Source organism: Poecilia reticulata, linkage group LG14 (assembly GCF_000633615.1).
Source record: "Poecilia reticulata strain Guanapo linkage group LG14, Guppy_female_1.0+MT, whole genome shotgun sequence".
NCBI lineage: Eukaryota > Metazoa > Chordata > Actinopteri > Cyprinodontiformes > Poeciliidae > Poecilia > Poecilia reticulata.
Window position 1 is genome coordinate 1,173,365 of NC_024344.1, and position 23,550 is coordinate 1,196,914.

At 38.3% G+C, this 23,550-nt stretch overlaps 2 protein-coding genes across 2 annotated transcripts in view; both read left to right on the forward strand.

The window, feature by feature from the left end:
• Nucleotides 1–1,282: 1,282 nt before the first annotated feature.
• cytl1 (cytokine like 1) lies at nucleotides 1,283–3,725 on the forward strand. The gene is made up of 4 exons (XM_008426905.2): nucleotides 1,283–1,473; nucleotides 1,592–1,636; nucleotides 1,841–1,987; nucleotides 3,556–3,725. The coding sequence occupies exons 1-4, from the start codon at nucleotides 1,321–1,323 to the stop codon at nucleotides 3,613–3,615; spliced, it is 405 nt and encodes a 134-aa protein (XP_008425127.1). The 5' UTR covers nucleotides 1,283–1,320; the 3' UTR covers nucleotides 3,616–3,725.
• A 4,122-nt stretch (nucleotides 3,726–7,847) lies between these two features.
• The window catches only part of stk10 (serine/threonine kinase 10), a 40,228-nt gene continuing 24,525 nt past the window's right edge, over nucleotides 7,848–23,550 (forward strand). The window contains exons 1-2 of the mRNA XM_017308487.1: nucleotides 7,848–8,297; nucleotides 22,032–22,196. Of these exons, the coding sequence (XP_017163976.1) occupies nucleotides 8,157–8,297; nucleotides 22,032–22,196 (306 nt within the window). The 5' untranslated portion in view covers nucleotides 7,848–8,156. The remainder of the gene's footprint in view (nucleotides 8,298–22,031; nucleotides 22,197–23,550) is intronic.

Genomic DNA, 23,550 nt, shown 5'->3' on the forward strand with positions numbered 1-23,550 from the left:
CAGCCTGGGCTTTATTTGGCATAGAGCCTTGAGAGTATCAGCCTATATTGTTAGAAAGGACAGGTGTTGTTATGCAAATGCAGTCAAGATAAACAGAACATATATTTTAACATATACTGGAACATACATTTAAAGCAATTGGGTTTTTGCGTGGCTCTAAAATAAATTAGAAAAATATATATTTTAATATTTTATTATTAAATATTAATCCAAATTTTGCAAATGGGAAAATGTACCTCTAAAATTCTTTATAGCTTCACCTCCAATGCACAACAGGCATAACAATTTGAATTTTCTAAACTCTGCTCAGTGAGTTTTATTTATGTAACATGTTGCAATAAAGAAATGATGTAAAATATTTTCAAAACTATCATTCACATTTCTTAATACCACTTTGCACGTAGGTCTTGGGACTGTTGATGTTAGCTGTGTTATGTTAGGAGACGTAGCATTTGATGTAGTAAATATAATAGACATTATGCTTCATGATACAATATTTCACAAAACGGATACAAAACAGTTTGTTTTTAGTGCCAAATTACAACAGATGTAATTCCACAAGCAATTTTATAAGACTGATGCAATTATAATCCAACTAAGACTCTGTCCAAATTTAGCTTAAATAGTTTGAATTCCAGTACAATCAAATCATATTTATTATACTTGTACAATCAAATAAAGTTCATAATATAAAGTCACTTAAGATGGTCTGACTGCATCAAGTTGTTGACTTGATGTTGACTCCAGCATGTGATGATCCTGAGGAGGAACCACTTCCTTAAACCGCTGCAAACCAAACCATCACACTGAGCCAGGAGGCAGAAATGGACCAACAAGACTTTTTATGGATGCATCTGTTTATGTCAGAAAGCAAAGCAGTGTGCATGACGTCGGTTATTTTTAAACTAGTTTCCTTTATAAAATGCTCACAAAAATCAGGGATGAAAAATAATGGATCAACAGCATATCAAATTGTGATGAGAAGAATTTTAACAAAAGAATGCTTACTTTGTTTTGACTGTAGCAGCATTTTGAAGTGGGTTCCCCTAATTGGGACAATTACAGTTTACAGTTTACCTATAGTTAAAGTCTCTTCCATTGCCAAAAAGCTGGTTTAAAAATATCTCACTCAGATTCTCCAAGCCAAAATGAACGCTTTCTCGTCTTCCACAAAGGATCTTCAAATGCCATACTATTGCAGAATATATTTTGGAGAAAACAAAGAGGGCGTGTTAAAATGTGTCTGCCAGCATACGTGGCTAAATATATGCAGAAAGAATCAGAAAGAAACTCAGTCATCCCAGCAGTTTTCTGTGCATCATGTCGATCTTGAAAAAGTTGTTGCTTCTTTTATCCGTGGTACCGATGGCGCTGAGCTACCCTTTCTTCCCACCAACCTGCTACTCCAAGGCTCTCAGCATGGCACAGGAGCTCACCCAGATGGCAGCTGATTTGAAGATCGGCTATGAAACCGTAAGTTAGATGCTGTGATTTTTACCACTCTTTGATTTTTAATCCTCTAGAGGCAGATTTTTCATTTGTTAATTTATTTCTTAACTTCATAGCTGGATTATTTTTTTTTCCCCTCCAGGGTCACTGTATGGCGCATATGCCAGAACTCTACCTTGATATACATGTAAGTATGATTTACAAATTCTGTAAAATGTGATTTAAAATTCATCATTTTCAAAATGTGCTCAAATCCCTAAATTAAGGTCTTTAGAACCTTTGTTTTTGCAGATTTCACCCAAACTTCCCTGGTTGTTTCTGTTGCGTTTTGACTGCAAACCTCAGCTTCTTCAAATCACATATGGGAAATCTTAATTGTTACTCATGACAGAATGCCTGTGTGATGTATAAAATGAGGGACTACATCTCCCTGGTGGAAGACCTGAGACGGCGGCGCTGCGGTTACACCAGAGAAGTGAGGAAGCTGGAAGTCACTCTGCGGCAGCTCTTCATCGTCATGGGAGAGAAATGCCATGGGGTAAGAAAGGTCACAATGGGCATAAACTGTAAMAACCATAATGTTGAATTTAGATATTACAGATTCTGTCCAGAGATGCATCTTATTTAACTAAARTATGTACTATGATAGATCCCCTGCGACAGCCTGGCGACCTGTCCAGGGTGACYCCRCCTCTCGCCCAAAATGTTTGCTGGAGACAGGCACCAGCAARCCGCTAGGGACAAGGGTGACCAGAAAATGGATGGATGGATATACCATAATAGATMATGAATAATAAAATAACATTTAATGACACGTCAGATGCCTAATTCCTTCCAGAACAGCAACACTGGTGCACCCATCCAGCCCCGTACGCTGCAGTAAGGCAACTAAAGCTTSACAGCTTCAAAGACGAAAAAAATAAAATAAAAATATGATCATCCCAACGGCGCTTTAATAAGCTCAGRGTTGAGTGCAAATTGAAAACGGTTCATATAGAGAGGAGATGAACAACCAGAAAAATACAAATGGTTGTCCTGAAAAGATGTGAACAGATGCCAGGGGCATGTCGCTCTGTGGGCTCGCTTTGGAATTCAACTATGTTTTACAATAATAAAGCAAAACCAACTGAATGATTGTTTTTAGGCGATAAACTATATATAAGAAGAGATTGACTGATTTGAATGAAATGTCTGGCTTTAAGAGGTATTTCAGTCAGGTTTTCTTCAAAGCCAAGTAGTCAGGAAGCTTATTTTATTTTGAAAGTTCAGTCTCTTCTAATTATTCTAAGCCATAACTCACCCCATTTTTTGCATGATTGCCATTTAACTACCTGAGCAATGAGTCTGTCTCCACCAGTAATATAACTGCATAAAATTGGAGCTGAACTGCTTATTTAATTTTGCAAAGTAAAATGAGACCCAAGAAAAATGACCCTTATCAATCTAAGTTACAGCTTAATACACTTGAGTAAAATTTGAAGGACAGCCTAATGGCATATATGAACACCAAACACAGTGACAGGGCATTCCTGCAGGATTGATGACTAAAATATTAGCAGGAATAAGGTAATACTCTAWCTGTGCAAGGCAAAATGAGACATTCTGGGACAACATTTTGTTCGCCAAAAATAACAGCACATTTTTGAATATCTGTTTGCCAACAATCCYAGTCGCTGCAGCCTGACGTGACACAAAATGGAAAAAAGTCTGCAGTTTAGTGGGTCACTCAGTGGGTGCTCTGACAGGATTAGGCAACGTTTCTGATGCAGATTATGAGAACTGTGCTGTCCTGTGGGGACGTTTGATCCCACTCACGTGATGAGGAGAGTCACACACATCTAGGTCTGCAGACAGTGTCCTAGTCTGCGCAGACTAGGCCATGGWGTGGAAAAAGGTTTGCAGTAATTGAGGTAAATCACAGAAATACAGTAAATGGAGTGTAAGAGTCACAGTGTCTCCTGGGAGAACCTTATACCAACTGCTATGTATTATTATATTGAATATCATTATTTTAATATATAGAAATACACTACTAAAAGCTTTATATGACCCCACAGTTGTTATTAACTAATATTTATATGTCTTACCTCTTATGTGTTTTAACAGGACCTGGTGTTTACCGTCTATGACTGTGCTGCGCTGGAGCGTCCAAACTATCGATACTGAAAGTCCACCATTCTTGTCTGTCCAAAGTCCAAAGAGCTTAAARAAGTGGAAAAGTCAAAGTTTTTATGTATTTCTTTTTACATTGTGTTACATTACACAAMACATGATTTTTTWAARGRAWTTTTWKWAAAMYKKKKGRWTTTWMMWWAAAARKKKWAAMATTTTTWAMYKKYMMMAWWWWAMMWWAARSYWAMMAARKYWWWTTWAAWKKTYYTTTTKSMRKTYCMWKRAAAWKKWWYMRKWWYCYTTWMMMYTWTTTTTGCATTTTGTCACTTGCAACATCTAACCTCAATGCATGGTTTCCAATATGGTTTTTCACAATGAAAATCTAAAAATTGCATTTACATCCAGCATTTCTCTGATCTTCTGTTCAATAACTGAACTTCAGTTCCATCAGATCAGTTTTCATCTCATTTATTTGTTTCAAAGAAAACCCCTTGGGATACAGCATCTYATTTTCAAGGGGATCATTGAGACATGATGGTGTATATTAGGTCTGAATGGATCTGTAGGRTCATTGTTCTGCTTAAAAGCACATGTTTTCTCTCAGGAATGCCCATAATTTAGTTCACATTAATGCTGACCAGGTTTTCTGTCCCTGCTGAAGAAAACATTTACACAATGTGATGCAACCATTATCATGTTGAACTGTGTCCAGGGTTGTTTGGGTCTACCCACATGAGACAAAGAAGAGCGCGGTGGGATTTAGCGGGGATTTATTTAATACAACTTCTGAAGGACCTACATTTGTGCCCTCAACATTTCTCTCCAGGAGACTTTGAATCATTTGTAGGAGCAAAACTGATGACAGCTCTGACAGGTGATCGTTACTCTAGCAAGCTAAAACCAAATTACGTGCCAACAGTTTTTGTCTACAAAGCGCCTTTACCCAGCTAACAAGAATGCATTGCAGCGTAAATAACATGACAACGTCCATGTGACAATATTTTATCAAAATGTATTTAATAAAAACAACAGTCTATGGTATTATTGCTGTATTGTTTTACATCTAAAATAAACATTTCTAAAATAAAATCTACTGTTACAGCTAATTGTGGATTCCCGTAAAGCAGGGACATTGTGTTATAAGTTAGCCAGGCTTCAGGTTTGTCCAAAACTGCATCTCTGCATTCGATGGTCTTCAGGTGTTCTTTAACAGCACAGCTGTRGGTGGAGAGATGACTTAGCAATTCAGATGAAAAAATGGTTGCATTTGATTTTATTTGGGAATATCAAATAACAGGGATGAGTAAAAATCCTTGTCACATTTTTAGATTTAATTTGAAAAAAAAAAAAACAATGAAAAATTGAAAAGGAAAGAAAATCTTCTCACATCCTTTTCTTTCCACTTCACAGTTAAATAAATAAAACCTCCTGAAATATAGAGCCAGATTATCACTGTAACTTGACACAATTTGAAATGTGGTACTAATACGTCTACAATGCRTTATAATTACAGTTTCTATAATAATTTCTATCAATAAAGGAGAATGAGAGTTTCTGGGAAAATAATAAAGTTGCGTTTTTCACGTCTTTTSTTTTTCTTTCCTTTTTTAGTTTTAAATCATCACAACACCTGCCAGAATTTGAAAATGCTATGCRGCATTTATGAATATTTCATGACTTTTTTTTGACTGTGAATTAAGGTAAAAAAGCTATTAAGGTAAAAAAAAAATCCCTGAAGATGCTTTTAGGAAGTGAAAAATCTCCAGGTTATTTGATGGCACCTGTGAGGCCGAGCTGATGTCACAGAAGCTGAACAAAGTAAACATGTAGACATCAGTGTGGGCAGATTAGTGGAAACCTCTGAGGGCCGACTGAACCTGCATGAGCTTGTCTCTTTACTCCAGGCTATCGTCTCCAGAGCAGTGCAGCTGAGATGAGGACACATGACTGYGTTATGGGAACTTTATGCAAGCTCAAAGCATTAGCTAGAAGAGGGAAATGAAACCTTGTCTGATTAAAGTAAACCACTAGAGGTGCTGTTTACACTCAACAAATGGAATTACGTTTCTGAAACCATTCCAACTGCTTAGAACACAAATGAAAAACAGACGCAGCATAAAATCCTCCCGTTTTTTAGGAACATCCCTGTCAATATGACAGATAATTTAACTCTTAATAGCAGAAAGCTTCCAAGAATTATGAGTAATTTAAGCTTTAAATACCTAAAATAAACTACAATCTGAACCTGCTGCTTTTTATCTGATTCTGATGTTTAGGAACCCAACAAGTAAAAATTAAACCTTTAATTTCATGGTATGATTTTTTWAATTCTTTTACCAGGTTTTAGGACAGTAGTTAGAATAATTGTATATTGAAGTATCCTCAAAACATGGAAGTGCTTCAGATGAAGCAAAACTGTGTTTTTATCTTAGATAATACAAATATTCTTTTATCATAAAGGAAGTATATGAACCTTTTTTATTAATAAAAAAAACTATCTCTCTTCAGGATAATTATGAGATAAAATGTAATATGCATAGTTGTGTCTACTGACTTGGTTTCAAGTCACCAGGCCTCGTCTTAAAGAGGACAGAACAGCTGACAGACTCTGGGACATGAAACAGACAAAMAAAATSGAACATAAAGCCGTTCCTGTCCTAACAAAATCATGTTGCCATCATATTATTTGAGTGATGCCATAGTTTCATAATTTGTGTGTCCAAGACCTCAATCATTCATTGCTAATATTCCTGCTGTCATAACAGCAAGAAATGTTTTATTAGTTCTTTTCATTTAAAAGTCTAATTAAACGATTCCTGCTTTGAGTTGGAGAGACGATTTCTCTCATTATTCACAAAAAGCTTTTAGACCAAATACACTGCTTGGGTGTTAAAGTCTGATGAAACCAGGTTTTTAGTTAGTATGACACCATGTTTGATTGGACTCAMCCATATGTGAAAAATTACAAAGGAGAAGCCTTGTGCTGACGTCATCAGGTTTGTGATGTATTGTCCTGACTTTAGTTAAAAGCAGCATCTGAACACTAAAGGAAGATAAAACMAAGTTTTGTGTTTATAGASCTGTGAAAAAGTACAGAATACCTCTKTTTGTTGTCGTGCTTTCATAAAATTTTAGTATCAGGTAAAAACAGTCTAAGTAAATAMAAGATGCACTATTCAAATGAGGATTTWATTTACTAAGGGAAAGTGGTATCCAAATGTGTGAACAAGTAATCTCCCCCATTGCTAAATCATGAATTAACTGGGATTACWGGAATCACTGGGATAATGTTAAATCTTCCCAGGTGTGGCTGCTCTGTCAAAATGTTTTCGATTGCATTGACAAGTCGACTCAACTCAACCAGAAGGTCACAGGAGAACTCTGAACAAACCTAAAGCATCCAGGCCTCACTAAACAGCTATGATTCAAAAACATGACACAGTCTGGGACAAAGAGTCTCTGTCATGGTCATGGTGTACTGAGATAATGGGTTTAAAAATGCTGTAATGTTTCAAAAGCATAAAAAAATATAGTTCATGCTTATAGTTTAATTTTCATCTACATTTGTCCTCTTACATGTTTCTGATTTGGGTTATGCTCACTGACTTCTTTTTTGCTTTTTTCAGTGACTTTGGGTGAAAATATTTACAGTGCAGGTTGACCAAGTACCGAAATATACCAGTTATGATGTTAAATTAAAATACACAGTGTTTTTAAACTACATACAAATCTGGATGCTTGTTACGTGGAAAGCTCCACCAGATGGAGCTGTTTTAAAATATGTGGAAGGAAAAAGCGAGTTTGCTGACCTGCAGCAGTGTGAAATGAGAAGTGATGAGAAACTAGATCAAGAAATGTAAGTGTTGAATCAAACATAAACGTGATTAGCTGTCCTGCCAATTTGACTAATTTCTTTTCTTTGAGTACAAAATCTAAATTTGAGTTTTTGAGCTATAGTATTGATGTGATATATAAATAACATACGCCTATGCATTTGTATTATGAAACAGCAGCGCGTTGTCCATTAATTAGTAGATAGATAAACACGTGTATAGCTGTCAAATACAGAGTTACAGGCATTAACGGGGACGGCTGCGTGCGCCAACCCGGATATGGAGTTTTTTTGCTCCATCTGTGCCACTCAGAGGACGGATAGAAGAACTACATTTCCATGACGCCACTGAAAGAGAGGGCGGTTGCGCAACAAGGTGGGGCTTCGTCTCAGTTTGAATCAACAAGTTGCCCAGACAGCTAGACACGCACAGTGAGACAGAGAACCTCATCAGCGTGTCCACCGCTGCAGCGGCAGGTGGTCACTGCGTGCCCCGGTTTGTAAGGCGGATTATTGGCATGTTTTCTCCTTAGACGTCGCAGATCCTCGGGAGTAAAATGGATGGAGCAGAATAACTTCTTGAAAAAGCACTCAGTTCTTTTTGCTTCTTTTTAAGAAGGCGAAAAGTGAAGACAACACTTTTTTGCGTATTGGCGTGCGTAATGCTCTCTGTGTAGAGAGCGTTGTCAACTAACGTATTCTTTGATTTATTCTTTTATCATTTACATTTTTATTTCATTCAAAAAACGTCACAGTGCTAGTTATGGCATTCGCAAAGTTTAGTAAAATCATCCTAAAGAAGAAGCTGAAGCAGTATGAGCACGTCAGCCGAGACGTGAACCCWAATGACATATGGGAGATAGTTGGAGAGCTGGGAGACGGCGCGTTTGGGAAGGTTTACAAGGTAAGACCATTTAAAACACCTGACTGCTATTACCTTTCTTCATAAGTGTTTTCTTTTTATATCCTATCAACCACGTTTTAAGTATAGCTTATAGTTTCAACAGAGAAAATGATGTGAGGTGTAGCAGTATTGATCACATTTATTTTTAAGTTGTTTGTGGGGTGTGGTGGACTACTCCCTGTCACATGTGAGATGTTTCACCCTCCAAACTTCTTTTCTTTTTGTAAATGGATAGTTATGTAAAGTATGTTGTTAGTCAGGTAGTCAGTCTCAGCTTTTAAGTCGCTCTATCCACATGAACAGTACCGATGCATCACTACGTCACAATATCATTTTAAAACTTTATTTATTTAAGCACTTTAATTGCACAAATAACGCTTGTACTATACAGATTCATTGCATACAGAGTGATATATTTTAAGTGTTTATATCCGTTTATTTTGATCAGTGTGGATAACAACTCGTTAAAGTTTAAGTAGAACATTGCATAAGATAAAAAAAAAAGTGTGAATGCATGGGAGAATGCTAATTTAATATTTTTCCAAGCATGTGGGCCACAAAAGCAAAAGGTGACTGTTGAAGAGCTGGTTTGTTCAGAGTGCTGCATAGTAGTGGAAGGTTGGGTGGAAGGAAAACATGTGGTACAGTCAGGTAGTTTTAGGGGAGTTTTGGGGGAGATTCAGAAAGACATGTCTTCATCTGTTGCATTATTTTCATCAGCCCACTCCTGTAGAGGCAAGAAATGTCAGCAGTGTCTTACTGTGCAAGGAAGAAAATGAGTGAAATCATTCCCAGTTGCCAAAAATCTTAGCAAATTTGACATTTTATTTTAAAATCAGTTTCAGTTTGAATGACAAGTAGAGAAGCACCAAATTCAAGTTGCTTGAGGTCTAGTGTGAAATTCAAAGTCAGTGATTTGGGGAGCCATCATCACTGCTGGTGTGTGTCCACTGTGCCAAGTTTAAGCTCTGCACTGCCTTACACCAGGCACTTTATCCTTCCTTCTGCTGACTAACCTCATGGATTCATTGATTAGACTTTTTTTCTGCAGGCACTTGGCACCAACCCACACTGCAAAAATTGTAAATACCTGCTTTAATGACCATGGTATCACTCTGCTTGACTGGCCAGCAAACTTGCCAAGTGCTAGCAGTGCAGATGAGTCGAAGGCTGCTTATTAAATCAACCTGGGTTTCCTGTAACACCTCAGCAAGGCCACAGGCTGTTTGGGTCTGTATCAACTGCAATCTTTAATTATGAAAACAAACAAATAAGTGCTTGAAGTGTATCACTGTGTTTTTAATCAGTTTGGGGCTKTTTTAATCTACCTACTGAAATGCATTACTTGTAYTGRCACCTGTATTCATCCTGTCTACACTCAGTCTTTTCTGCGGCTCCACGRTACAAGTCAGCCTCACCGGWCAGTGAAAGCCCTTTTCATTAGTTCTGTGCCGCCTTCCAGACCTCAGCAACTGGCAGAGTTTTGGCTTGGAAAACTTATTTAATCTTGACCTGCTGGCATGTCAGTTCGCCTCTGTGAAACGGGGCACAGGCCCTCTGTGTCTGCACAGCCCAGCGGAGCACAGTGAATGCCTTTGACACGGCGGAGGCTGTGTTGGAGGAATTCTGCAATGACTAGAAAAGGCACTTTTTGTAAGAAAGGAAACACTGCGTGGACATTCAGTTTTTGCTGGATCGGGCGTATGAATTGGAGAAGGTGTGAGGAAGTTAACTGTTCTAAAGTTGATCATTTTTATTAAAACCCTTTAGACACAAGAACTGGTTTTAGGGTGACTGAGAAAACTGATGACAAACCATTTTAAGACTTTAGAGTTCGGTGTAAAGCTAAGAGCAATTCTTCAGTTTTCAGTGCTAAAACTTACAAAAAGTTCACAAACCCACTCAAGGAAGAGTAAAGTACCACCCTGAAATCCAATCTCTCTTATATGTTTATCTTTCCCCATTCACATTACAATCCTATTCTTTGGCTTCTGTTTGCTATCATTCTGTGGGTTTCCAAGACAACATCTTCACACCTGCAGCTGTCAGAGGGTTAGGAGGCAGAGTCACCGAGCAGATGATGACCAGAGAAGGAAGTTGTGGGACTGTTGTCGTCTCAGGACTGATAACTTCCTGTTGCTGCTCCCAAATCTCAGAATTATCGGCTCATGTGTGGGAGGGAAGGTCTCAGTTGGTGAATTTTATGTTTTCCATTAAACACTGTGATGGAGGAAGACTGGGTGACAGGGCTGAGGACTGGTTTCCTCAGACTGTCGGGGGTGGAAGTTAGTTGTGAATGTGTGATGATGAAGGCAGAGATGTTTTCTGTGACTGAAACCAAGCAGACATGTTTAACAGCATAACGTGGTTGAGAGTACAGAGTCATCCTGACACAAGTTATTGTCACAGCTGGAAAAACAAGAGAGTTGAGGACAAATGAAGTAGTATCTTCAGGAACTTGTTTATCAGTTATCACAGAAGTATTTCTTAAAACGTAAGTGCAACTTCTGTTTTCTTTTCTTAGAATCACTATAATGTGTGTAGCTGAGTTCAGAGGTCAACAACAATATTTTCATATCTGAAGGCCTTTTTTTCTGCAGTCATTTCTGTTTTGCACAATATCTGTGTTTGGTTAAATATGAATAAAAGCTTTTGATTGTGTAAAGGTCTRCTCTGTCGATAGTAAATTGATTCTAATTTCCCAATAAGAGCAAAATTTTATTAAAGTTGACAATTTCCATGTSTTTATAACAAAAGATAATAATAATAAAAAACGCATATCATCAGARAGAGCTCATAGTTGTAGTGAAGAGTGTAAAATCATYCTGGCTTTGGGACAGAAATATCTGTACAAATGAAACTATTGGTAGCTAAGAAAAGGTTATAATACATCTCATTATTCAAAATAAAAATACAGCCCRTCTGACAATGAAWTAAAACATGGYRTCAGGATTATTGCATGAAAATTAATCATGGGTATAAATAGCATCATGGTTYTATTTAAATGTGTTTAAGAAATATGCAGARAGTGTTTCTACAGGCTGGAGGGCATTCACTGTTAGTTAACCCTGAGGTAAAAACTGAGTATGTATTAAATATTAACAAAYTGGAAAACTGCCTAATATTAAGTATAATGAAACAGAAATTTCTATGCAGACCAAGCACTYAATGATGAGTAATATTTTTGAGAAATGTTGTTTCCAGTGTTGTCGAGCATAAACTTGTGATTACAATGATGATGATGGAGAAACAGAAATGAGTTAAATAGAAAAAAATGTTAATATGTTTAAAAAAAAAAGCAACTTTCCACAGTTTAAGAAATAGTTGCAACATTTAATACTTCAGTCTCTGAAATATTCCTGAGCATCTGAGAGTTTGCGTTCAAAATTTAGTGTCTTAATCTCTTAGTCAATTATCCCAAATGATTATTGGTAATTTCATTTAAAAGGGAATTACTAGCAAATCTTAACACGGTAATCATCAAAACCAATAATTATTTCAGCCATGTAGTTTAAGATCATTTCAAAATACAAATGACCAACGTAATATTTGAGAAAATGGATTCAAATCCCAATGAATGAATGATTCAATGCAACTTCTAAGTACCCTGATGCAGACGTTATGCTAGTTTTGATTCTTAATCATTTATATTGGGACCAGAGATAACGTAACTCTGCGTGTTGCACTGAGTGACATCAGTGCAACAGCTGAATAACATTTTGCTATCAATTCAAATACAAAGACCAGATGTTTAGAGTTGTCACTGAAAATAAATTTTTAGTACCTTGGCAAAAGGTGTGATTAGCATGGCTAGCTTGCTTAGCCTCGCTAACTGGAAACATCAGTTTGTGTTCTTTATAGGAACACATAGACCCTCAGCTTAGCTGAGAGACTTTCAAAGGATTGCCGATATTTCCTGTTCTTATGTGATCCAAGACAAAACTGAGAGTCCCCAAAAGGATAAAAATGAGGAACTTTGCTGCAGTAAGTTTCTGGTATTTCAATCAATCAATCAATCAATCAATCAATCAATCAAATTTTATTTGTATAGCACATTTCAGCAGCAAGGCATTTCAAAGTGCTTTACATAATTAAAATAAAAACGGCACGTGACATTGAACAAACAGTGAGAAAGAGATAAAAAAACAAACAAAAAAAAACATTAAAACCCCTTTAGGACTTCAGTTAAACGCAGTTTAACTGGGATTCTAACCCTCAGGGACTTTAGTCAAAAACACCGTTTGACAAGGACTCCAACCTCTAGGTTTTTAGTTGAAACTCCGTCAACTGAGACTCTAAACCCCGTAGGACTTCAGTTAAACGTCGTTTAACTGGGACGTTTTCCGGGGAGCTTTACATCATTAAAACGTAGAAAAGAAATTAAAAACATTCTTCCTATCCGCACGAGGAGTTACCCTTAAGGGGTCGCCTCAAAGTAAGGGGGCTCTAAGAGCCCTTACCTTTTGCCTTTAGTTGAAACTCTGTCAACTGGGACTCTAACCCTTTAGCCTTTAGTYAAATCTCTGTTTAWCAAGSACTCTAACCTTTATAACTTTCTTCCTATCCGCACTGGTATTTGCTTAAGTCTCACTCCTTGCTTAGAAGTATCAACCTAAAATAAAAGTTAACATTCYATCAAAGAAAAAACTGTTTCAGTTCAAGAAACTTCTTCACACCTTTGACACTTTTGTGGACTTCATTTCTAAACACTTAAATGATATGGAAAATTTCCAACYGAGTCATTTTTCCTCTACAGCAACTTCTGCACCGACGGTTATCAATGCCAGTCTGACCTGGTGGTTCTTAGGTATGGTGTGTTCTCTTTGTCCAGCAATGTGGAAAGCTGTAGGTTAATGCAAAGGGAAACTGCAAAATGACCTTTACMAACTTAAATATCTTAAATAGAGTTGTGAAATAGAAGACCAACACTTCTGACCGCAGTACCTTCAGTCATTAGCATAATGATAGTACTTTGTTTCCACAGCTGAGCAACATTACTGAAGTTTGCCTTTATTTGTTGAAAAGTGATGGAAAGTCAACTACTATCCCCACTGTGGGTTGATGTCTGACTTACTTGGGATGTTTCTCTTTCTACCCTGTGCTTTTTGGAACACGTAGTTCTCACACCTAAGGGAACGTTTCCTTCTGAGTATGCTTTCTTGAGTTATTTTGTGTACTTATGTAAAAATTAATTATATTTTTTCCAATTCTTTGATGCAATTATCACTTTTTCTTCCTCATACTTCCTGTTACTACACAAATATGTTTATTTTGGTACCTTAATGTGTGAAGTAACGCCCTCCCCCACCCAACCCACCAACTTCCTGGTGCTTTTTCGCAACATTTACAGCTAAAATCAGGTTTAACCTGTTCACATAAGTAACACCAGCAGAATTACGCAGTGAACATCCTGTCTTATATATTTGACACATTGGAAATATTATCTGCATACTCARCAAATAAGATGGTAATAAGTCAGGCATGAAACAGAGGAGTTGTACTCTTCTTCTCACTAATTAATGAGCCACATGCCGCTGAGCACACTACCCTGCTGCTGCTGCTGTTGGTGAAACGTATCCATAGACACGCCTGCAGGATGTCAGGAYGCGTTCTTGTCAAATTCCCACTGATCCTCTTGTTTGGAAGAGTAAGAACAGAGCGCGCCAAATCTGAGCTTTAACTGTGTTTCTACAAGCTGGCACTAAAAGTTAGACTCTATTAATTTAGATGAAAACACTCATCGCTTAAAAAAAMCTCAGTTTTAAGACAAAAATGAAACTTGTATACCTCGTGTTAAAGTATATGTTGATGACAGGGATAAAACATCATGTGGCCATTGCTACAATAACAATACAGTCATGATTTTATTGCATTTCCCCTTTGTAAAAAATWAACCACTTTTAAAGATTGCTACAGAAGTTCAAACTGTGTGTTTTTTTTAAAAGGTGGCAAAATACACATCCCACTTCAGTTTGTTGTATTTGGGCCTGAAGAAGATCCACCTACCTCAGATACTGTGTTCGCAGTGCTAACCACACTAATCACAAATCATGAGCAAGAACAAACAGAATCTGTCAGCAGCATCGCCATTTTGTCTTTTCTTTGGAATAATAAAATAATTCTGTTTTCTCTCTTGCTGGAGATGAGCACCAGTCTATCACCAGCAACCCTCCCGACCCCACTAGGGACAAGGGTGTACAGAAAATGGATGAATGGATGGATGGATGGATGGGTGCTCCCTGTCAGCCATGCAAATATTATGTCAAAACCTCTTTTGACAGGAAGGCCAAAAAAAAAAACAAGTTTGCTGTTCTTGCATTTTTGGATGTTCCTTCTTTTTAAGAGGAATCTGTACTGGTAGCCCAATAATATTCCCAACACATMCAGTTGACCACAAAATCCACTAATGCATCTCTTGAATCATTATATACATCACTCTTATATTTTAAGAAGAGGAATGACATTTTCATTGCTATGATTGTTGGCTACACTTCAGATGTTTCAGTTTTGTCATGTGTATATTGCAGGGAACCTGGTCRTCCTCAAGACATTATGTGGTTGTTAACTTTGGTAATCTTTCTGTTACAGACAGTACAACATAAACAACTTAAAAACATGGACATTTCCTGATGGATCTGCTGTAGAGTGAAAGAGAAACCGAACTGAGTGAGAGAAGTGGGGGGAGTCAGATTTCGACATCCTCTTTGTGAGAAGCTCAGAACATGGCAGTACCATTTAAGTGCTTGTGAGGGTCTTCATTTCTGTTTGAAAGTTTGGGCTTCCCTTGGTCTAATCTCAGTGGAGCAGCTGAACTTCTACAGACTGATAAGAACCAAGCTGTGTGGGTGGGGTGTCAACATGATGGGAGCCCCCCATCGGCCATGTGATCACATTATTAAGGTGCTTGAAAAACAACTTTCCATCTATGTCTGGTACTTTAATCATTTTGCTAGGAAGCTGTAGGTGTTAGACAGTTGGAGGATTAGCTCATATCAGCTTCAACGCAACTTGTTTTTGTTCCGACATATTTTTGCATTCTTTTCACCCCACGTTGTCGTCACGCCAGTTTCCTGTCAGATGGTTTGGCTGAATAATCTTGCTTTACCTGTCTGAGCTTGAGGCTTTGCTACACGCTCTAACTATGAGCTTGTAATTACTCCAGTGTTTCGCTCTTTACGTGGGCTGTGAGCAGGAAGTGTTGCTCATCTGTCATGAGATTTATGGTTTTAGAACCCCACGAAGTGATGACAGATTAAAATATGGCTGCAGTTTCCTTTAAGCTAGAGAACAAATCATCGTTTCCACGCTTTGCTGACCTGATTTTTTTTGTTCTTGTAAGTTGCTGCATTAAGGTTCACTGTGGGGCATTTCTCTACACCGATCAAAACTTTCACATCCTAAAGACAGATTGCTTCATTTCAGGGTGTGTTCTTTGGTGTAGGCCTGAGCCTAACAATGTGACATGCTTCACGCCCAGGATGCCTGTGAAAGCAAAAAATATGTGTTCAGATGTAGTCAGCAGCTTGACTAAGAGAGGAAGAAGAAATATGTGAAACCGTTTTTGTATACTTTAAGCAGTAACAGTGACATTTTCTCAAAGAGCCGTAGCAACAGGGCCGAGTGTGTTTCAGGTTGGGGTTAGTCGTGACATCAGGCATTAAGATTGTGTTTCCTCTTACATCTCAAGGTGAAAGTTAAGTGGCGGTTTGATTGACTTGAAGCAATATTTGTTTTCTGTAAAGTACTTCTTGAGTAAAACAACCTGTGTTTAATTCAAGTTTAGATATACAATACCCCTTTGACAAATAAATAAAAAAGCAAACACATTTTATATTTTAGCACAGCAGTACAACTTTTACAAAGGAACCATCATAAAAATCCATTTATTAATTTGATTGTGTTTATAGGAAAGATTGTATTTAATTAAAAACTGCTGGTGCCTTTAAAATTGTGAAGCCTAACAACTCCTATAAATAAATATCACTTTATTTATCGAAGTGATGTAAGTAACTTTACTTTTTAAAGTTGCTCTGTGYTGCTAGGAACTCTAATAATATTACTTATCAAAGACCAGTTTTTTCTTAGATGAGAATAAGCCGCGTTAAGTCAGGAAATGGCAACAAATGTATGGTTACTTGCCCACAGCTGCAGTCAGAGCAATGGTATCATAGCCTGACCACGTGAGTGTCTACTCAGTCTCCCCCTGCTTGGAAAAACCAGCGTTCATTTCGAAGTAAAGTGTGAAACTCAAAAGTAATCTGAGAAGTGAATGTAAGCAACGAAAACACCAACACATTGCTGGGTTCATGAACAAACACCAAGCTTTGGAAGAAGCCAAGTCTTCAGTTTTTGGGAGTCTTTTACATTTGCTGGCTTCGTTTTAGAACAAATATTAATTTTTAACATTTTCACAAATCTGTTTTAATTTACATGTTAACTCAGTTATTAAGTCCTGAGCTATACGAATGGTTTCTGCCTACAAGTGTCATTTACATGTGTGGATATTTGGTATATAGGGTATATTAAGTCAGGGCTGCACAGTGGCACAGTTGGTAGAGCTGTTGCCTTGCAGCAAGAAGGTTCTGGGTTCGATTCCCGGCCCCGGTCTTTCTGCATGGAGTTTGCATGTTCTCCCTGTGCATGGTGGGTTTTCTCCAGGTACTCCGGCTTCCTCCCACGGTCCAAAAACATGACTGTCAGGTTAATTGGCCTCTACAAATTGCCCCTAGGTGTGAGTGTGTGTGTGCATGGTTGTGTGTCTCTGTGTTGCCCTGCGACAGACTGGCGACCTGTCCAGGGTGACCCCGCCTCTCGCCCGGAACGTCAGCTGGAGAGGCACCGGGAACCCCCCCAACCCCACTGAGGGACAATGGTGTTAGAAAATGGATGGATGGATGGATGGTATATTAAGTCACTAAAGTGGTAGAACTCTTGTTGTGTGTATCAGACCAAAAATCTCACATTAACCAAAAATAATACAATTTCATGTGTTAGAGGTTTTTAGTTTGCCATGAAGTGAGTTTTAAAGATACATTTTTTTTCTACGAACTAGAACAAATTTTATTTGTGTTATTCAAGAAGTGCAGTGTGTTCTTGTTTTACTGCTGTCCTGCTCCACAGAGTCTGTTTCAAGAATCTTCTCTAAATACAAGCAGATAACTCACATTTGAAGAAGAATGCAGCAGAGGGACAGTTTTGGAAACGTTATCAGCCTGGAGTGTTTCCTGCTCCACTGGGACACGATGGTGGGAAAGCTTGCATGATGCTTACAGCCAAAATTTAACTTTTTGCACACTTATTGTAAAGTATTGTGGTTTCTTCTTTGCAGAAGTCATAAGGGGTTAAAACGGGCAGGAGTTTCTGAAAACTGTCAGCAGGTGATTGTCCAACCTGGAGAAAGCTGAAAATTAAAATGTTTATTTTATTTTATTATCTCTTTAATCTAGAGTGCTGAAGTTGCTGAAGGGACACTGAAGCATTACTACGAACATTAACTGATCACCTTCATTACAAAGCTGGAGAGATACAGAAAAATCTCATCCTGGACTTTGTATTCTTGTACAAATATGGCATTTGACACAGTTGTAACAGACTGAGACAAGTAGCTACCTCTTTAAATAAACAGGTTGTCTATATCCAGGTCAGTCATTTAACATTGTTACTCTTTTGAAAGCAAAGGCTTTACCTCTATGGATGCCTGGTGTCAGAGGTGATGAAGGCACTAAGCTGCATTCCTCCTTTCAAACATGTGGTGAGAGCCTCCAGAGGAGGGGCCGTTAACAGGTTTATAATGGGGCAAAGGTCTAACTTGCTCACGTTATTCGCCCTGAAGGAAGCTGTGTGTTTTGTTCAAAGCATAACTCAGCAAACAGACTGAAAATACACATCAGCATGAGGTATGCTTGTACAACCTAGAAGGGCCTGAACTTTGTGTTTTCTCTTTGTTGGCGTTTGGCCGTGTTGGGGTTTGATTTGTCTCTTTAGACGTTTATATGGACATTAGAAGGTTTATATGAGAAGCTGGTGGTTCAACTATGTTACTTTTGTACATTTTGGGTCAGGGATGTTTGATGCCTCAGCTGGAGGCTCATCCATCCATCTGCTTTCAACACCTCCTCAGTTTTTATCAATGACTCTGCTGACAGGCTCAGTGTTGTTTCTCAGCTTGATTCATTTAAAAGGATCATGCCTGACAAAGAGTGTAAACAGATGGCAGACATGGAGTGTGATGGTGGAGGCCTTTTGTATGAGTCTGAGCTGGTCATTAAATGCAGTACATTTGTCTGCTGACACATGGACCAGCATCACCTGCTTTTACAGCCAACCCTTTTCATTTCAGTGGGCAGGTAGTGAAAAGAGACGATTGCATTTAAATCATAACAACATTGAACAAAACTTTGCTGTGGGCTGATGTGCTGCAAAGGCATAAAATAAGAGGTTAGAATTTTAAAAGGAGTTCTTTCCCAAAAGTATAGAAACAGACATGGAGATGATCAGAAAACGGATGACTAACCTTTTAATTTAGGACGCAGAAGGCTTCAGTCCTTGATGCAATAAACGGCTGATCAGAAATCCGAATGATCCTTTTCTTTGTCTTTGAGTAATATAACTTGGAGCAAAAACTGATTTAAATTTTCTATGTTGTATATTGACATGATCCAGCACAATTTAACACAAGATGATGCCTAAAAGGATGCATGTTTAAGAAACACTTCTGTATGCAATTGTCTATGATCATGGTTAATCGCTTTCAAAATAATATTTAACCTTTAAGAAAGAAAGAGATGAGATCCACTTTCTGTAGAATTGACTTAAGGATTAAATGGCCTTATTGTTCCTGATTTATTGATGTTTCACTGCAGAAGAGAAGAGGAAACTGATTTTTGGCCCACAGCCAGCATCTAGAATCTCATTTCTCAACCAAAAGACGAACTCAACTGGCAGATAAGATCCTGAATGATTGGCATGTGGAGTTTTTAAAGGAGCATTTCACGTCCTTCTGCGAAACAAACTGCATTCTGCACATATTAAAACAGCAGCTCTCTGTTGCAAGACCATTGGTGTTAAACTGGTCTGCCTGCAGTCCAGACGTCTGAATCTCTAAAACATTTGGTGGTTTTTAGAGTAACTTTAAACAAACAACTAGAATTGTTGATCGACTCGGTTTAGCAAGTAAAGAAATTTAGAAAGGCCACAAATGATCTGATACCMAGACAAATCTTTTCTTATGGCAGTTTGCAAAAATCAACTTACAGTAAGTCAGTTAGATGAGAAAGAGAAACCATGGAAACTGGTTTCAAACAAAGCCAGAGATTGTTGTTGTAGGAGTGAAGAGTCTGTGGCTTTGAAACGGGACTGTTGTTTTCTCCTGGGATGCCTGCAAGCAGCTACAGCATACAGTCAGCTGGAGCTCTGCTCCCTCAGGGCTGTTCATCTTAAATAACTTGCCTCCATCCTTCTTCAGCAGTTCGGATTCTACAGTGCATGTCCTTTTTACTGCTCTGCCCTTAATGAACCAGCATCAAGTCACTTGTGTGTTGACGTCAGAAAGTCAGGAGGCGCCTTTTGAGATGCACTGAGGTGTTTAAGCGTTCCTTCCTCTCTCTGAGTGTTGCCACTTGCTAAGGTTCACATACAAACATGCATCTTTATATTTTATTCTCGAGTGGCCCGTTTGACGTCACACATTCCCCGGAGCTACCTAAACACAAGAGGTCGTGAATCTGCTTCCCAACCTCTTCGCTCCGACTGCCCTTCAGTCACCAGAAGGCCAGAGGCACATTCCTCAGGCTTGTTACCACTGAGATGTTAACATGTGTGCTGAGGTTCTTTTGAACATGTGTCAAGGAGTTGAGCAACAGTCTTCTCTGATTTGGGAATAAAAAGTTGTAAACTTCCATAAGTTAAAGGATCTTTGGTTTGTTAGTTCTGAAACTGTCCACTGAGCCTGGCAGCAGCTGAGCTCTGGACCTTCTTTTAACCGGATGGACATCAGCACTGTCTGGTCCTGCTGATATACCCCTGCAGTTTGCTTAGGCTCACTGCATAGACGCAGAGCTGCAGTATTAGCAGTGCAGTGAAAGTGTCACCATCTCTTTGTCTGCTGTTGAGGCCTGACCAACTGACTGACGGTTTGATGGTTGGACTGCCATCCTGTTGACTCACTCTGCGGGTTTCTCTCTGATGAGGAGGTGCTGAATGGCTTCTCTGGAACACTGGCTTACTACACTTTTGTGCACAACTTGTATGCACTCAAAGTCATGGCATAACATGAAGAGTGTGTGTCGCTGAGAGTCTGTTTGTTCAGATGTTTTCCCACAGACCCTGCGAAGCATGGAGGCTTTAAGCCACACCAGACTGTTTAGTCTGTGGAATTCCTCCATGTCTGTGGCTGGACATGTAGACCCAGAAACCTGCATTATTAAATTCTTACAGTTTCTGTCAACACCAATAAACATGCTGACAAATAGTTGAATTATTTTTTTGGCAGTGAAAAGAATAATGAACATATTTTTTTATAAAGCTCCATTGATGGGAAGTTATTTGTAAATTTTTGTTTGGAGTTCATCAAAGCTTTAACATTTCAGTTAATTCAGATTTTGCTTTTGAAAACCGGGTGAGAATTGTGTTTTAAATATCTTCTTCTAGCCTTTTTGGGACAAGTGGTCATTGTTATTTAAATTATGAGCAGAAGTGATGTCATTTTGTAAGAGAGCAGCTCCAGTTTTAAACAAATATGTTACTGAAGASCTGACCAGCTTATGTACAAATTATCTCCAATTAATAGAGAATATAGATCCTTAGCGTAACCCAGAGATTTGTAAATGACTGACATTCCAAATCCATTGTGTTAAACGAGAAGTTGGAAGCCCAGAAGGAAAAACAAATCTCCTTCATTTTACTTAGTTTAGACTTTCTGTTACCTGCTGGTGCTGAAAATGATCCCATTCCTATTTTTCTGTTCCACATATTTCTTCTTTGGCTTTGTGATGGTGGTAGATGCCAACAACAAAGCTGCAGCTCTAAACATGGAGTTCCAACTGCAGAATCACAATAGGCCGTCTGTCCATAACATCCCATCAGCCTGCATTCACAACATACTGTCCTTCACATGATGCTCATCTCGGTTCATTCTGTATGTCTGAGTCACTGATTTATCTGCTTATGTTTACCAAGAACTACTGGTATGCTTTTTTTATCATTTCTTTCTTTTTATGGTTCCTGTCTCTGTGTTTCCTGGAGAAGTGTTCTGTGTCTTTAGATGATAATCCGCATTTTAATTGCCGTTTGGTGAAACTCGATTTATTCTTTCCTTTGGATGCCAGAGGAATCAGGAGCAGGTCAATGAGTTTGTTATTCTGTAAAAAGATCATAGTTCTGTTTGTTTTTCTTTTTCTTTTTGATATGTTGAAATATTGATAATGATACTATTCATTTGATTTTTGATATTTCATTCCTTTAATTTGGAACATAAACATATGTTCACTTTTAGTCACAGCCACACCCCGAAGCCTCCATAATTTGATGTTTTCTGTGGAAATGAAAGAAAAGTGACTCAATTGCAGACATCTGAAATTCTTGATCTCACATGATTAAGTGGAAGAAAACTTATAGTTGATTTTAAACAATAAGAACTGTAGCTGTAAGTGAATTGACTGAAGTGGAATAATTCTGCTTAAAAGGTCTGAAGTGACTTGTGCTCATTGAAATGAATGTTTTGTCTGTTTTTTGCAGGCCTGTAACAAGGAGACTGGAGTTCTGGCTGCAGCCAAAGTGATTGAGACAAAATGTGAGGAGGAGCTGGAGGACTACATGGTGGAGATTGACATCCTGGCTAAATGTGACCACCGCTACATCGTCAAGCTGCTCGATGCGTTTTACTATGACAACAAACTCTGGGTATGTTGATGTTTCATCTGTTTTATAATTGTCCTCCTCTGTGTATGATTATGAAGCAAATGGGATCCATTGTTTGCAAACGGCCCAATCGTGAGACGTGCCTCTATAGCAGTGCTCTGGAAAACAGGAGGATTATTCATGAAGTTGATCACGAGAACTTTTCTTACTCATTTTCTCTTGTATGCAAAAACTATTTGAAAAAATGTCGGATGCTTTAAATAATTCTTGAAAAAGCCCTCTATGCTGCTGATTGCAAAACTATTCCTATCACTCGTCTTTCTTTTTTTTTACATAAGTAAATCTGAAAAGCGTGTGACCTACTGGTGGAGTTAGAGTACTGTGTGTTCTTTTGCCTTTAGTGTAATTTAATAACTTTCTTTCATAATAACCATATTTTTAGAGTAGATGTGTAATAGTTGTCCTGTCAAAATATTCTCCCACTTTACATGTGGATCTCTGCAGCTCCTCCAGAGTAACCCTAGACCTCTGATAAATCCTGTATCCAACTGACTTTTAAATTTTGGTGGGCAGCCATCACTTGTTAGGTTTGCAGAAATAYCATAGTTTTTCATTTTCAGATGATTGATTGAAAACTGCTTCAGGAGATTTTCAAAGCCTTGGCTGCTTCTCGTTAACATACCCATACGTTAGAGTTCTGTCTGCTGGTCCTGAAGGTTTCAGTGTTCTCTAACAAATCTCTGAGGCCTTCACAGGACAGCCARATTCATGCTGAGATTAAACATAGGTAGACTTTGTTGACTTATTAGGCAAYTTCTGAAGTCAACTGGTTGCGCTGGATTGTAACTAGGGGAGTCAGATTACAGGTGCTGAATAGTTGCTGCACCATACTTCTAACTTTTGAGTTGTTGATCTTTCACATATAATCATGATCTCAAAGGAAGCTTTGTTTTTTTTCTGCTGCTCCACCTCACCTTAAGTCCATTTCTGTCTAAACACAATAAGAACAGTTCAAATTCTGATTTGGAGTTGCAGTCCGTCCCCAGGGTAACGTAATGTTTCCGAGATGACTCCACCCTCACCATGACGTTACTGCAAGAAAGATCAATTTCACTCGAGTGTTTTCTGCTCTTCAGTCTTCCCTCATCTCCACAGTCTCKTTGAGTCCAGATGAAACCGTTCTTGTAATCCTCCCGCTGGCCAAAGCAAACAATGGTGACCTCATGTTGGGACACAACCTTGCATTATCTGAGGAACTGCATTACAGGGTCAAGTCTAAAGATAGCAATGAGCAGAATTTCCTTTTTTGGAGGAACTAAATAAACAAAAAAAAAAATTTTCTCTTAAAGCATTAAACATTTCGCTAAACGCAGTAATGGTGTGATACTCACTGATG

Coding starts and splice junctions, on each gene's coding strand:
- cytl1 (XM_008426905.2), top strand. CDS start 1,321: ATGTCGATCTTGAAAAAGTTGTTGCTTCTTTTATCCGTGGTACCGATG. Junction 1,474..1,591: donor TGAAGATCGGCTATGAAACC/GTAAGTTAGATG, acceptor TTTCCCCTCCAG/GGTCACTGTATGGCGCATAT. Junction 1,988..3,555: donor TGGGAGAGAAATGCCATGGG/GTAAGAAAGGTC, acceptor GTGTTTTAACAG/GACCTGGTGTTTACCGTCTA.